The 14,978-nt window shown below is 48.0% G+C and overlaps 2 protein-coding genes across 2 annotated transcripts; both read right to left on the bottom strand.

Moving 5' to 3' along the window:
- Positions 1-4,554: 4,554 nt before the first annotated feature.
- LOC126540694 (neprilysin-2-like) lies at positions 4,555-7,780 on the bottom strand. The gene has a single exon (XM_050187538.3). The coding sequence runs from the start codon at positions 7,771-7,773 to the stop codon at positions 6,064-6,066; it is 1,710 nt and encodes a 569-aa protein (XP_050043495.2). The 5' UTR covers positions 7,774-7,780; the 3' UTR covers positions 4,555-6,063.
- Positions 7,781-8,978: 1,198 nt separating this feature from the next.
- On the bottom strand, positions 8,979-13,679 carry LOC126540698 (uncharacterized). The gene is made up of 2 exons (XM_050187542.3): positions 13,158-13,679; positions 8,979-9,397 (listed from the first exon to the last, which is right to left on the bottom strand). The coding sequence occupies exons 1-2, from the start codon at positions 13,428-13,430 to the stop codon at positions 9,023-9,025; spliced, it is 648 nt and encodes a 215-aa protein (XP_050043499.3). The 5' UTR covers positions 13,431-13,679; the 3' UTR covers positions 8,979-9,022.
- Between the last annotated feature and the right edge of the window lie 1,299 nt (positions 13,680-14,978).

Raw genomic sequence — 14,978 nt, 5'->3', positions numbered from 1 at the left:
TCTGTATTACTAGCATTAAATGGTAAATCAGCTCACTTTCTGATCGCTTGGCGTAGGGAGTAAGACATAAAACAAAGAGCGCATGCTCGTGCACGGCCAACCTAAGGCAACCACGAAACATCTAAGCGGCAGGCGCTATCAAATATTTGTGATACACCGGCATCGTTCTCACGCATTTCAAGTCTAGTAGGTTTGAAATTGCTATATGCCTACGCTAGCCTTCCTGCATGAGGCCGATGGCGCTGTTCAACACAGCGATCACTGCGGTTGGTGAGCCAGCACGATACATATATAAGCTGTGTGCTTCAGCATTGCCGTTTTGGCCTATATATAGCCATAATATATGAGAGGGATCGCATAAAAAGAATGCGATGGCTATTTTTGAGGACAAAATTTCTGTAATACGTGTGAGTGCGTCGTAGAGAACGGAATGAACACAACCGAAAAACATTAGGTTATCATTCTCTTTCTCGAAAAAGCAAGAGAAAATGGGCTAACGCCGCAATACCACCTCGAATAGTCACGCCGCACAACGTTTATAGATATATAACCGCTGATGCCGTATGCTTGGACCATGCGCTATATAGAACAAAGATATCTGTAATCCAGCACCTGCCACTGCTTAGGACGCTCGCGCAGTTCGTAAACGGTCGCTTTGCTGGACAAGCTTAATTCAGACTGTAAGGTATGCGGCTGCTTCTCGCCAAAACTATTTTATTCATGGGCGGAAACGTCATCCATCGAACCAAGTAATCACGCAATGTAACCTGCAGCGAACAGTTTGAACGCTTGTGAAAGTATAACATCACAGCTCCTATCGTACCAGAACGGTATCCACGCTGTTACGATTGTCGCGTATGTTGCATTTCTCCTGCACCGCAGCTTAGAACTAGAGGATAACACTGCAATAAAGTCACATTAGTGAATGGAACATTCAGAAATACACAATTTATCTTCGAGGCTGATTGTAGGCTCAAATACATGCGCGCACACATCGCGCTGCGTGCTCCGTCCGCCTCAATGCCAGCAGAAAGTCTGACCATACCGACTTAAACTGCTTCAGTACGCCTCACACAACCATTTAGCGCGTAGAAGACGCACGTCATGCTGAATAGACCGCACGAGCGCGAAAACAGACACCAGAAACTATCGCCGAACGTATACCTGCCAGGCAAAACGGAGTGCTCGCCCAAGCCAGCATGCAGACTGCCCGTAGATGGCGCCACTGCGTAGCAAAATGCAAAAGCAAAAGTAGGGAAACGACAAAAAACGGAGACGTACAAAAGCACAGTTCGCAATAGGAAATAAGAAAATTTGGGTGTGGTAGTTCATAGCGTTTTTTTTCTTCTTTTTTTATTGTTTAACCTAGATAGGACATTAGGCAGAATAATAGCAAGAGCTTGGTGGCGCAATCCACCGCCCCGTTCCAAAGGGGACGCTCATAGCATCCATCCATCCATCCATCCATCCATCCATCCATGGTATGGATAAACAAAGGGCAGATGTACACGGAAAAGCACGAACAGTTTCTCATAGCAAAAGGGCGAAGATATTCCGGGATAATGAAACATAGGGCATTGTGGGGGTACAACAGCTATGAAGTACTGAGAGGTATTTGGAAAGGAATAATGGTGCCGGGGCTTACTTTCGGGAATGCGGTCCTGTGCTTAAGGGCAGAAGTTCAGTCGAGACGAAGTAAATCAGAGAGCTGTTGGAAGATTAGCACTAGGTGCCCACGGGAAAACCACAAACGAGGCGGTACAGGGGGATATGGGCTGGGCATCGTTCTAAGCATGGGAAGCTCAGAGTAAAATCTTATACGAAAAACGCCTGAGGAAATTGGACGATAACAGATGGGCAGCTAAGGTATATAAATACCTATACAGAAAGTGCATTGACTTCCAATGGCGGAAAAGAACTAGGAAGCTAACCAGTAAGTATGCCAGACACGAGGACGGAGAAAGACAGAGCATTAAACGACAGGTTAAAAATGCGGAAGGTAAAAATTTGATAAATTCAATGGAAAAGAAGCATAGTGTTGAACTATATCGATACTGGAAACAACAGATCAGGAAGGAAACGTTTTATGATAACTCAAGAGGCAGTGCCCTACTCTTTGAAGCTAGATCAGGATGTCTTAGAACGCGCAGCTATAAAAATAAATTTAACGAAGAAGACACATGCACTGTATGTAGTAAATCTGTAGAAGAAGTAGAACACCTCATACTAAAATGTGATGGTATCCATCCCGATGTCGATGCGGGCATAGTCACGCTTTCTGAGGCCCTAGGGTTTAGAGATAACAATATTCATGTAAATAAATATGCGGTGGAAATTAGCAAAAAGTGATTGGAAGATTGGTGGCTCAAAAGCAGAGAGTTGACACAAGGTTTAAAGTGTAGGAAGAAGTATTTAAAGAAAATGGCGAATTTTAATAACTTATAACATAGTTAAACAAAAACAAAAAGCTGAGCATGGTGGCAACTGCCATCACCCCGTTTCAAAGGGGACGCTCCTACCTTTCATCCATCCATCCATGGTAAGAGTCGATCGGAAGATTGGTGGATAAAAAGTAGGGAAACCACAGAAAACGGGAGGCGTACAAAAGCAAAGTTCGCAACAGGTGGTCAGGAAATTTGGTTGTGGGAGTTCATATTGGTTTTTTCTTTATTTCTTTTTAAACCTAGGTAAGTCATTAGGCAGTACAATAGCAAGAGCTTGGTGGCGCAACCCGCCGCCCGTTCCAAAGGGGACGCTCATAACATCCATCCACCCATCCATCCATCCATAGTGGAGCCCAAGAAAAAACGGTGTATGCAGCAAAAGCATAAATGGCAATTTTTAAAGGGTAAAGATATATGACGTACATTTACACCACTTAGATTGTATTTGTAGAGGGAAGGCAGTAGGAGAGTGCTTGAAGGCCATAATTAGTTCGTGGAACTGTCCAGTGTTCAGTGTATCGGTTTAGGCGGAAAGCAGGATTCCGTTGCAAGTTTTCAATGTTTGTGATATGATTAGTACCCTTAATCACGTCGCATTTAAAAGAACATATAAGTTGATACTCGTAAAGGTGGTCTACTCGTACAATTGTAATCTTCCGGAATATATGACACGTGTGTGCATTGTAAGGCAAGTCCGAAATAGCACGTAAGGCTTTTTTTTTTTAGTGAAACTAAATTACCTAACGATGTCTCATTGATATCATAAGAAGCCAACAAACATTGACACCAAGGACAACATAGGGGAAATTACTTAAATTGTGCTTAATAAATGAAATAAAGAAACGATAAACTAATGCCCTAAACTATCCTGGGATAAACTAACCCTGGGAGGACGTTCCACGTCCGCCGTCAAGGTCTGTGAGTGGTGGCACTGGCTAACACTCCCAGGGTTCTACTAGGGCACATAAATAAATACCCAAGAAAGTGGATGGGGACACGGCGCCGCTGTAGCTCAATTGGTAGAGCATCGCACGCGAAATGCGAAGGTTGTAGGTTCGTTTCCCACCTGCGGCAAGTTGTTTTTTCATCCACTTTAATTTGTATTAGTTAATCGTTTATTTCATTTATTAAGCACAAGTAATTTCCCCTATGTTATCCTTGGTGTCAATGTTTGTTGGCTTTTTATGATATCACTAATAAAAATCGGGCCCCTCGGTTAACCCCCTTTCTTCTCGTTTCTAACGATATCTTAGTACTATTTGACCAACCAAGCGCAGGTGAGAAGCAATTGGCGCGTTATAAACCATAAGTTTCTGTGGTATTGGTAGTAACCTCTGGCATCTGCGCAACATACCTAACGCTTTACTAAGTTTATTTCGCAAGTATAATTGGTGTGGTGGTCCCATACAATCCGTTCATGAGAGATAACACCCAAAGTTTTCGCTGTAGCGGGAAGTTCTGTTTTCGTGTCATTGAGTGCGAGGCACTGAGCGAGATCATGAGGCGTGGACTTCGCTCTAAGGAGGACAGCTTTTGTCTTGGAGCAGTTTAACTGCGTGGAGAGAGTTTACCGACCAGTTATACATTTTGCTGAGTATATCACTTGCCGAATTTATGAGTTCACCCTCCTTAGTTCCAAAGAATAAAATAGTATCCCCTTAATTATAAACAACCATCCCATACTTACGATATGCAATTTGTTTGCGGTGCGCTTTCTACTGTGTGGCTCTTTCAATGCAATTGGCATTCCTAGGATACTTTGCGTACTTTCCGGTATCAATGTCCGGTTCTAACAGCTTTTTTTTTTCTTTCATGCCAACTTAGGTCGCCGGGTATGTGGCGCTCTTCAGTGAACCTCTCTGACGTCAACTTGGGTCACTTGGCAACTTGGATGCGTGCGAGTGGACGTTGCCCGTGGGTGTAGAGCTCGCTTTCTAGCCCTGTGTTTACGCCGTTGTTCATCATTATTATACCGTACGAAACATCTCACCAGTTACGCACGCATCATAAAGTAGGACGCTAATCGTCACCAATCATCTCGAAAGGAAGGATAAGCGGACCCGGCTTTCCGCTCGGGTGCCGTAGCAGTGCTGCGGTCAAGCACGGCACAAAGAGATGCATGCCGGCTGCGATATTCCAGCTAGAGGTCAGCAGCGCGCCTGAGCGCAAAAGGTTCAAAAGATATAAAACAAAAGCAGTCAGCCCGCACATCACACGCGATATCGTGTCAAGTAAGCTATGAACATTAAAACACAAAAACAAAATAAGAATCGGGCGTCACTTTTCTGGAGAGATAACTTTTCTGGAAACAAACGGAAGTAGGACTCGACACTTGCGACTGTATTAGTATTTATAACATTGCTTGGTAGTGTATTCCACAACTCCGCAGACGACAGACTCAATCACTACAAAAATCGAGCCGAACGACGAAAAATACGTGCAGAGTTTGTGCGGGTACTTTTCCAAGCTTTCTGCCCATAGGTAAACTTTGCTTGAACGTCCGAAGGCTATTGGAACATTGCTGAAAGCTGCGCCGATATGATGTCATGCACAATAACACCAGTGCTAACAAGAGTTGAGCGTTTCAATCGATTTCAGCCGAATTTGAGGCTGTGTTACCACAACAATTTATGCCTAATGCAGTCAACGCACAACTGTGTTTTGGCACAAAGTTCGTTTCGATCACGTACGTCACGACACGGAAGGCGCAGCTACACTGACAGTTAATACTTAATGTGAATTCAACGCACCAGTGTGCACCAACGCACTAACGCAATCGATGTATAGAACACTATTCTAACCGCACTTTGGAGCATCCTGCGGTATATCAACAATGCCATGCGTCACGTTGTCACCGTAGCCTATATACGGTTTAAGGCGTAAACGAATTGAACACCATAGCGCATTATTCTATATCACGCTTTGGAAGAGGTCCTTGTGGTATTATACATACCAGGACCACTGCAATTTCTATGGTAACGACTCTTGGATGGTCATGGCGTGAGAATTAACAGGTGATGAATGAGGTGCTCATTCGCTATTGCGAACTCCTTATAAGAGAAGGCGGTAATACGGCATTTAAAAGCCGTCAATTTCAAAGCAATGTCAAGAGCGGTTTCGCACTACGGCTGACGCCCATTCAATGTATGCTGCACGACTTGCGTGTACAAATCCATGGTGCCAGCTATAACGTAAGAAAACTCCTTCGTTATGCATTATTCAAGGCGGAGCACTCGCGACAGTGCTTAGAGAAGTACTGGATGCTCTGTGAGCGGGAACGAATTAAAATACAAAGCATGTTAAGATTACACAGAGTAAATCTCCAATCAAACCAAAGCATAAGCCAGGGTTGCACATGGTACGTGTCCACAGTTACAAGTATTACAAGATATAACGACGAGAGCTAAAAAAGTGACGATAAGCACGAACTCAAACAAACGCAAAGAAAATCACTGTTGTTCATTAAGTCACGCTCGGGCAATTTGAACGTGACGTAAGCGTTCTGTACGACACACGAGGCGTACACGGATATCCGCCGTCCCACAACGTGTACCCGAGGAGTACCGTATATCCTCCGCCTGTAATGTCGGGCGGAAACATATGCGCGCCCCCCACTTGTTCAGCCAAAGAACACACAGGGCCTCTCGCGCCTCATCCTGGCGTCCGTGCCGCACCCAAAGTCCTCGGCAAAACGCGGGAAGTTGGCCACCGCCTTGTTGCAGTCGCCTGCAAACGGACGTCTTTGAGGGTGGAGCGTCTGGTTCGCGCACATCAAGTAGCACAAGGTCACGTAGAAGAGCCGGCGCTGGGAGAAGGCTGAGCGAGCCGTGCGCATCCGCTCGCCGGAGGCGACCAGTGCCTTCTCAAGGGACGCATAGGCCACCTCGACGGCTGGGATCTCTGGGAAGTAACCACCGGACTCTGGTAGACAATCTTCGCGGTCCACGACGGCTTCGGTCCACGTGGGCGACAGCCAGGACCCGTTGGTGACCAGCACGCCGCTGGCATCGCGTCTCGCGCCGTCGGCGTCCAACGCTCGGACGACCTCGGCGGCGTATAGGAAGCCCAGACCACCGTAGAACATGCCACGCGTACCCTCGAAGTAGAAGACAGGCCGCGACAGCGCCTGCACCGACACGCGCACCTCGTTGCGTAGGTAGTCATACTCGACGAGTGGTAGCTCCATGTTAGCCGGCAGCTGCAGCACCACATCGCGATACTCCTGTTCCAGATTGTTCATCGCCTCCCTGTAGTGGACCCAGGAGTCCACGACCGTCCAGGACGGGCCGCTCGGCTGCCTGAACTTTGAGTACAGGGCCGCGAGTCCCGCATTATCCATCATGTTATCGGGGGGCCACAGCACGGTGCCCATCTCGCGGAGCTTCTCTTCGGCGCGTTGCTTAGACTCCTCGTCCAACCACGCCAGCGCGCTCACTTTGTCGGCTACCATTCCGCGGATGGCGTGAAGAAGCTGGTTGATGTCTTCGCGCAGCGTCGGCGAGAATCGCGGGACCGTGTACAGTGAGATGACGAGCAGCCGGAACACTGCCTCGACCTGGGCTGCGCAGAAGAGCTCCTCTTCCCCTGTGTGGTGCGTCCCGTGCCGGTCGCGGAGCAGTGACGGGTCAGCGAGCGGTGCGAACAGCCGGGCGAAGAACCAGCCCATGTTCTCGAGCAGCGTGCTTTCTGTGAACCGGGAGAAGAGCACGTCGGTGGCCCTGAGGATGGCGCTGTTGGAAACACGCAGCAGGTGGTTGCCGTCGATGTTGGGCAGCACATGTTCCTGGAGCTGATGCTGCCACTCGGTGTGGCTGATGCTCGGCGTGTGCTCTCGGCTCACGTATCGCAGCTCCACATCGTCGCTGGGCCCGCTGCCATTGGTCAGAGCGTTGGCCAGCTCCCCCAGCACCGTCGAATCGACATCGGCCGTGTTCTGCGCGCGTAGGACGCTGAATTCGCTGGCGTTCGAGGTGTTGGACAGGGCATCGTGTAGCCGGCGCCAGTGATGTTGAAAGGCACCCCTCCTGACGATATCTCTGTGCAGACTGAACCAGACGAGTGTATAGGAGCTCGGCCCAATGATCACAGCTGGCGGACTGCTGCCCGGCTTCGCGCTTCTGCGGACAAAACGCACGGTAAACCATAGAGGCACCTGCCACTTGAACGCCAGGTCGATGAGTACGCCCAAAGGCCTGACTGCCGGAGAGGACAGCTTCGAGGGCCACGGAATGCCCCGCTGGGTCATGAATCGCCTCAGCTCCAGCAGAGCAGATGTGTCGTGCTGGGACGTCGTGTCGTACGCGCAGGCGCGGAACATCAGCGTAGCCATCTCGCCTGTTGGGAGGTATCTGCGATGTGCGGACGCACCACGCGACGCTTTACCCATCGTTATCGCAGCTCGGATGACGTCGTTCTGTGTTGCTCGATGCGACCGCTAACGTCATAGGAGCACTGACGCTCGTACATAGCGGTGATCAAAAACAAGTTGCTGGCTTTTTCGTTCGTTTATCTTGTAAGCGGAAGCCTAGTGGTGAGGCCTGCACTGCCTTATTCACTAGTGCAAGGCTTCACTGGTGCACATGTAAGATTGCATGAAATAGGTCCACTAGCGCAGGTTTGACCTAGCCGTATATGACCTCAACCACTTAGTATCGTTGGTCTCACAAGACGCCCACTCGTGCTTGCTTCAAAAAACGCGCGGCAGCTGCAAGACACGCGCAAGTATGAATGGAATATGGACACGGGCAACTTGTTTTTACCGAGAATGGGTCTTATATAGCACTGTAACAATGCCCTACACTGGTCTAGACGAATGTACTCGATAAAGTACTGTTGGTAAGTTTTTCTCCAAGGAAGTCACTTTCAGTTTGCACACAGCAATATCATTTGGTATGTCTATAGTTTTATTTCGCTCTCTCGCTGAGCTACGCTCTATCGTGCACACTGTAGGGAGTTAGGGCCTTGATGTGCCATGTTCTCGGATATGACCGGAAGCTTCTGCCATGCAACGCAGACGTCAGTAGAATTTCATTATCAGCCTATTTATGTCCAACGCAGGACGAAGGCCTCTCCCAGCGATCTCTAGTGACCCCTTTCTTGCGTAACCGACTCCATATTATTCCTGCGAATCTCCCAATTTCATCCCACCACTTAATTCTCAGTCGTACTAAACTGCACGCCTTTTCTCTTTGCACCCATTCTGCAAATTTAATAGACAATCGGTTATCTGCCCTGTGTATTACATGGCCGACTCAGCTAAATATATCCTTTTTAGTGTCAATTAGAATATCGGCTACCCCATTTGCTTTCTCAACTGCACCGCTGTCTTCCTGTCCCATAACGTTACGCCTATCGTTTTTCTATCCATCGCTCGTTTAATGATCCTTAAGTTCTTCTCAAGTTGCTTCAGTCACCTGCAAGTTTCTGCCCCATATGTTAGTCCCACTGGAGTGCAATGATTGTACACTGCCATCACTGTAAAACGCAACGATAACGTCATAAGATTTATTACATTATTAAACCATTATTCGGGATTCATTCCTCAACAATCGGCACTTTGAGAGGCACGTGGATTCGCTCTACCTGGAGCCCGTGACCAGAGTGTTCTCGAAGTCGCGCGCCCAGGCGAGCACGACGTCGTCGCGCGCCGAAGGGAACTCTCGGTGCTGCCACGTCGCCGGCGGCGACCAGGCCGAGCAGGCAAACGCGGCGAAGTCGTGGCACGGGTCCAGGCTCAGGTTAAGGCGATTGGTGATTAGCGCCGCGTGGTGTCGGCAGTCGGCGCTAGTGCACCCCGCGGACTCGGGCGAGTCTTCCTCGGCGTCCGAGTGCGCGAAGAGCGCGTAAATTATGATGGCGGCCAGCACCATGGTTGCCGAGGCGGCGGCCGCCGCCGTCAGTGTCAGTGCCGCGCTCCTCTTGCCGGACGAAAGCTGCGTCAGACTAAGCAGCACCTGCGAGTCATGGGTGTGCAAGACGTGGAGCTCATTCCCTGTAAGAGGTGTACGGAGTGGGCAACGGTGTTGTTCGTGAGAACGGCGCACGAATGTAAGAGAAAAAGGGTGGGTAGATATGTCAGGGAACTTGGCAAGAGTCGCATAACGGAAGTTGGCGCAACCTTACCAACTTACTTCACTTCTATCTTATACGTATCCGTTACTTGTGTGGCATATGCTTTTGTTTTGCTGTCTTCGGCCATACTGCATGTACCTGCAGGGGCCACAGACGTAAGGTCGCATTCAACAGCCTAAGTGGTTTCAGTTCCTTGTAGTTCGGATAATGGTGGTGTGGCAGTTGCACACAGGCTACACAGTCAAATTCTACAAAATTTAGCAGCGGTGTTCAAAAGGCCATTGAAAATTATTTTCGCGATATTTATTACCATGTTACGTCTTATTTGGTCTCCAGGTGCGAAATAGATCGTTTATTTTTTAAACTTCCAGAAGGCATTCAACTCTGTGTCCTATTTTATGATAATGCAAAGGCTCGGCTATTAAAGGGCTCCTCACCAGGTCTAGACATATTGAGCTGACAAGCGCAGTGCATACGATGCGGGCTAACGATCGTGTGTGTTGCGCCATACAGACCGTGAAAACAGGTGAAATATCTAACCAAACGCCATGTGGCGCTCTCCACGCGGGCGCTGCGCTCCCAGCAGGAGAGTCAACGTCATTCGCACAACCACGCTACGTAATTCACAGTGCTGTGACGTCACTAGCAGTGACACGTGACTTGACTTTGATAATAATTCAATTAAGGTAACAGCAGTTATTTGATCTGTTGCTTCAATAGACGAATTAAGGTTTAGAGAAACAGTAAAACCTACAACCCGAATGTCTGCGAGTGTTTTACCTCGTACCGTAGCAAAATAGATGCACTTCTGTCTCGTATGCTTGTTCTCACGTCGTGCAGTCGCGCGCGCAGAGAACGAAACTGTCGTTTTCTACCGTGTTCCAGCGCGCGATCATGCTCTTTCATCCGCTCGCCTCTACTTCAGTGTTCATGTGGCACTGACTTAACATACCACTATGCCAGCGCTATAACGACGCAATCTATCGCGGTATAAGGATGTGAGCCTGGCCGGCCTCTCCAAACGTGCGCGCACTGAGGGATCCATTTCGCAGAAGCAGGCAGACACCAACGCAGATGTTCTCGTGCTCAGCTCGCAAGATCGTGCGCAGAGTGAAACGAAACAAACGCAACAGCTCGCGGGCTCGCACGCTAGACCGTCACCGGAAGTGCGCCGCACAGCAAGAACGCAAAAAGGAGGAGGGGCTTGTGACGTGTACGTGACGCGATACTCTGGCTCCGTTATGGAAGAACTCAGGGAAGGAACTTTGCATGCCGAGACTAGACGTGGGCAAGTGGCTTAATCCTCGTCAGCATGGTTTTCGAAGGGGCCTATATTGTACTACGCAGTTGACTGAATTTGTGCACGACCTGGCAGGAGCATTAAACAGGCGTCTTAGCGTGGACTGTGTGTTTTTGGATTTCAAAAAGGCATTTGGTACCATGACGCACTGTTTACCAATAAAACAAAAGGCCTTTTACAATATCCGTCCTCAAGTGATATCAAGGGTAAGAGATTACCTACGTTTACGCCAGCAGTTTGTGGTGGTGAATGGTACTCAGTCTCAGAAGGTGCAAGTTGTGTCCGGTGTTCCGCAAGGCTCCGTGTTGTGGCCGCTATTGTTCTTGCTGTACGTGAACGACATTAGTGACGGAATAGTGTTTCAAATGCGGTTATTTGTGGAAGACTGCGTCCTCTATAGAGTAGTCACTTGTGACCGTGATGCTGAGATGTTTCAGGAAGACTTGAACAGAATCTCAGAGTGGTGCGTCAAATGGAATATGAATTTGAGTTTGAAAGAAAAGCCTTGATATGCAACCATATTTTATTAGGAATGTGATGCTGGAACAGGTATTCGAATTTAAATATTTAGGTGTTTATTTTACCCCCGCTTTGAATTGGCGCCGTCAAGTCGATTATGTCGCTGCTAAAGCATGCAAAACCCTGAGATTTCTTCGCCGAAATGCAAACACTTTTCCACAGTCATGTCGGGACATTTTGTAAAAGGCTTATGTGAGGTCAATTCTGGAATACGCGTGTACGGTTTGGGACCCGCCTACTCGTAGAGATAAAGATAAGCTGGAGCGGGTGCAGAACATTGCCGCTCGTTTCGTATCTGGCATACGCGGGGCTCAGTACAGTACAGTACAGTACAGTACAGTACAGTACAGTACAGTACAGTACAGTACAGTACAGTACAGTACAGTACAGTACACTACGAAGGGAGCACTCAACTGGGAATTGCTAGACACGCGCCGTAAGAAGTTTTTCCGAAGTTTTTCCATGCTATTTATTATTCAGCTGTTCGGGTTGATTACGAAAAGTATGTGCAAGTGCCTTTTCATAGATCCAATCGTGTTGACCATGATTTTAAGGTCCGTGAATTTGCGACAAAAACTGAATTGCTTAGAATGTCTTTCTTTCCTAAAACCATTCGGGAATGGAATAGACAGCCGAGTGATGTTGTGACGGTTGAATCAAATGATGTGTCTTTTTGATGTTGTAGATTGTAGATTTGCATTGCTAAGGGTTTTGCCTTTATTTTTTCGTTTTTCCTCTTTTGTTATCACATTTAACACTGTCCAGGAGCAGAGGTGTCGTATGTATTTCGTATGTATAGTATAACGCATGGAAATTGGGAGAAAGCGAGGGTTCAGTAATTATATGCAAATTTCATATTTAAACTAGAAACTCTAGTTTCCCTGCGCATTAAAATTGACTGTCCCACATTTTCAACTGATGTGAACTCTGTGTGACGAACAGTTCTCTCTGGACACTGAACAGCGTGTAGCGGTCTTGTAACGCTTTCGACCACTTGGTGGCGAAATGTTCTGTAAAGGGTGTTTTTACCTACACAAATACACTTGCGCATGCATATTGACCATTATTCCCGCCACCCCCCCCACTCCACCTTGCCGTATCGAGTCCGGTCTAGGCGGAACTTATATATAGTTCTCAGAGGACCGCTGGATAAATTTTACGGTGTTTAAAACACACAATACGCCGCAGAACTCGCGTACATATAAGTTATACTGCAAATGGTACTAATTAAAACACGCATTGTGAACTTCGCCTGCAGGTCACCTATAATTAGGCGCTTATTTTCACCACGTATAAACAAGGTGGCCTGTTTTGTCACCGGGGGCACTAGGGCAACATACAAATGACCTCGTATAACGCGTATAACGCGTGAAAAAAAAAACATATATATATATATAAAGGTGTTGAGTAATTACTTGCAACGATCATAATTAAGCCAATAACGTTGAACTTTCTAAACACATGAGCCTTAACAAGACCCAATTTCCACCGAATATGAATGTTATCTGAATATGAATGTTCTACGTTATCTCGCAATCTGGGAGAAGGAGCGAGCAGTAGGTGCCCTTTGTCGTCAGTAAAACCACTGGAGGTACATATACCGCGACGCAAGAAAAACGACAGGTCGAAAGACAAAAAAAGAAAGAAAAAGAGAGAAAGAGACGTCGACGAATGTGCTTCGCGATTTAGTTCGCGTAAAATTTCAATATGTCTGGCGAACCACAAAACGGAACGCACTATCATTTCTGGTATATCCCGAACTCGGTGTTCATTATGTAGCTATACGACAGTGTGCTATATGAGGCCACCGCGTGGAGACGCACCAGTTCGGCGATGGGGGCATCGCGGAAGCGGGCGCGCCTGTCCGTCGCGGAGGAGAGCGACGCCGTGCGGCCCGCGCCACGTCCAGCCAGGGCGGACTTGCCGGGCACCGCCGTCAGGTTCGGCAGGGACGTCTCCCGCCGGCGGCTCAGGCTCCTCCCGATTTCGGAAAAGGACGGCGCAGCCTCGGCGCTGCGGCGCGCCGTCCTCGCATCGGCGTCCCTGCAGCCGGCGTCGCCCTGAGTGGCCAACGAGGAGGCCGGATAGAGAAGCATGACCTTGAGGGCAGCCGGCGACGAAGCCGGAACCGGCGTCGACTCTGGCGGCTCGTCGGTATGCCGAACAGCTGGAGTCGACGCCTCAGACTGTCCCGCTTCGGCTCTCGAAGGCGCGTCTGAAGCCGGCGGCTGGTCGCCTCTGCGTGCGCGTTGCTTATTTGGTTACTTCTGTTCTTTGACTCTCTGGAATGTGCAGGGATCTACATTTTATTGGTTTTCATTTTGCTCGTTTATTGCTTGTCTCTTTCTTTTTGTGATAAGTTGTGCGGCCTTCTAGTCGTGTATATATATATATATATATATATATATATATATATATATATATATATATATCATATATATAGCATGCTGGCCAGTAGCCAGCATGTAATTTTGATTGTGGTCAGTTTCCGTACCATTAATTGCCACGATCACATCGCTACCGAATTGTGCAGGGCTTAGGCGCCAGTGATGCTATGGCTTTTTCTCCTGTATAGCTCTCCGCTGATAGAAGCGGAAATAAAGATTGACCGATTGATTGATTGATTTTATTTATTTCAGAAATACTGCCGACCTTTGCTGTACGCGAGGCCTTAAGGCAGGAGTGGGTCATACAAATTGATTGAATGGATCAAACTGCATGAATTGATTGACTGATTACCTCAAGTTCGCTCAGTTATCAGTGCACATAGCTGTTTAAGGGGCACGCAGTGGTGTTTCTAGGGCTGCGTTCAGAATTTCTAAGAAGGTGATCGAATTCGACTGGGCGTCTATCGTTCTGGACCGATAGAGCCCGATTGGTTGACGGAGCTTCAGATTAGCAAGGCAATGAAGGCACCACGCGAAGCTCTGCATAGCGTTCCAGTTAATGTCAACATTAGGTCACAGATAAAACTTAAAAAAAACCGCCTAAATGAGCACACCGTCTAAAAAACCACTCTTGTTCTAAACGGGCACCGTTTGCCCATGGCTTCGAACAGCGTGGCTTTACATTTGTTACGATATATTTTGACACCAGACCAAACTGAATAACTCGCAATGCGCAGTGTCGGCTTTCTGTGCGACATCTTCAATATCATGGTCAGAGAAGGCTGATGTCATCAGCATATAATACACATTGCACTCGGCGGATGTATTATATATCAACACATCGCACTCCGTACCATTGAACACCATAGCCAGGTAATGTTCCCCGTAATATTCCAGTGTACAATTTAAACAATCACACGCCTTACCTCAGTAAACGAACATATACGCGTAGCGTAAGCCTTTGGCATTACCGACTATTACCAGCGAGAATACTCTTCTTTAGAGAGAAGCCGTTTCTGTCGATTGAAATAACCTGAACAGACGGACCCGCCGTGGTTGCTCAGTGGCTATGGTGTTGGGCTGCTGAGCACGAGGTGGCGGGATCGAATCCCGGCCACGGCGGCCGCATTCCGATGGGGCGAAATGCGAAAACACCCGTGTGCTTAGATTTAGGTGCACGTTAAAGAACCCCAGGCGGTCGAAATTTCCGGAGTCCTCCACTACGGCGTGCCTCATAATCAGAAAGTGGTTTTGGCA

This window comes from Dermacentor andersoni, chromosome 2 (assembly GCF_023375885.2).
Source record: "Dermacentor andersoni chromosome 2, qqDerAnde1_hic_scaffold, whole genome shotgun sequence".
Classification (NCBI taxonomy): Eukaryota; Metazoa; Arthropoda; class Arachnida; order Ixodida; family Ixodidae; genus Dermacentor; species Dermacentor andersoni.
This window is presented reverse-complemented; position numbering and strand designations above follow the sequence as displayed.

What these genes read in the sequence shown, in the direction of transcription:
- LOC126540694 (XM_050187538.3), bottom strand. Translation starts at nt 7,773, where the DNA reads ATGGCTACGCTGATGTTCCGCGCCTGCGCGTACGACACGACGTCCCAG.
- LOC126540698 (XM_050187542.3), bottom strand. Translation starts at nt 13,430, where the DNA reads ATGCTTCTCTATCCGGCCTCCTCGTTGGCCACTCAGGGCGACGCCGGC. An exon ending in ATGCCCCCATCGCCGAACTG is followed by an intron (nt 9,398 to 13,157) that starts GTGCGTCTCCAC and finishes CATGACTCGCAG; the next exon opens with GTGCTGCTTAGTCTGACGCA.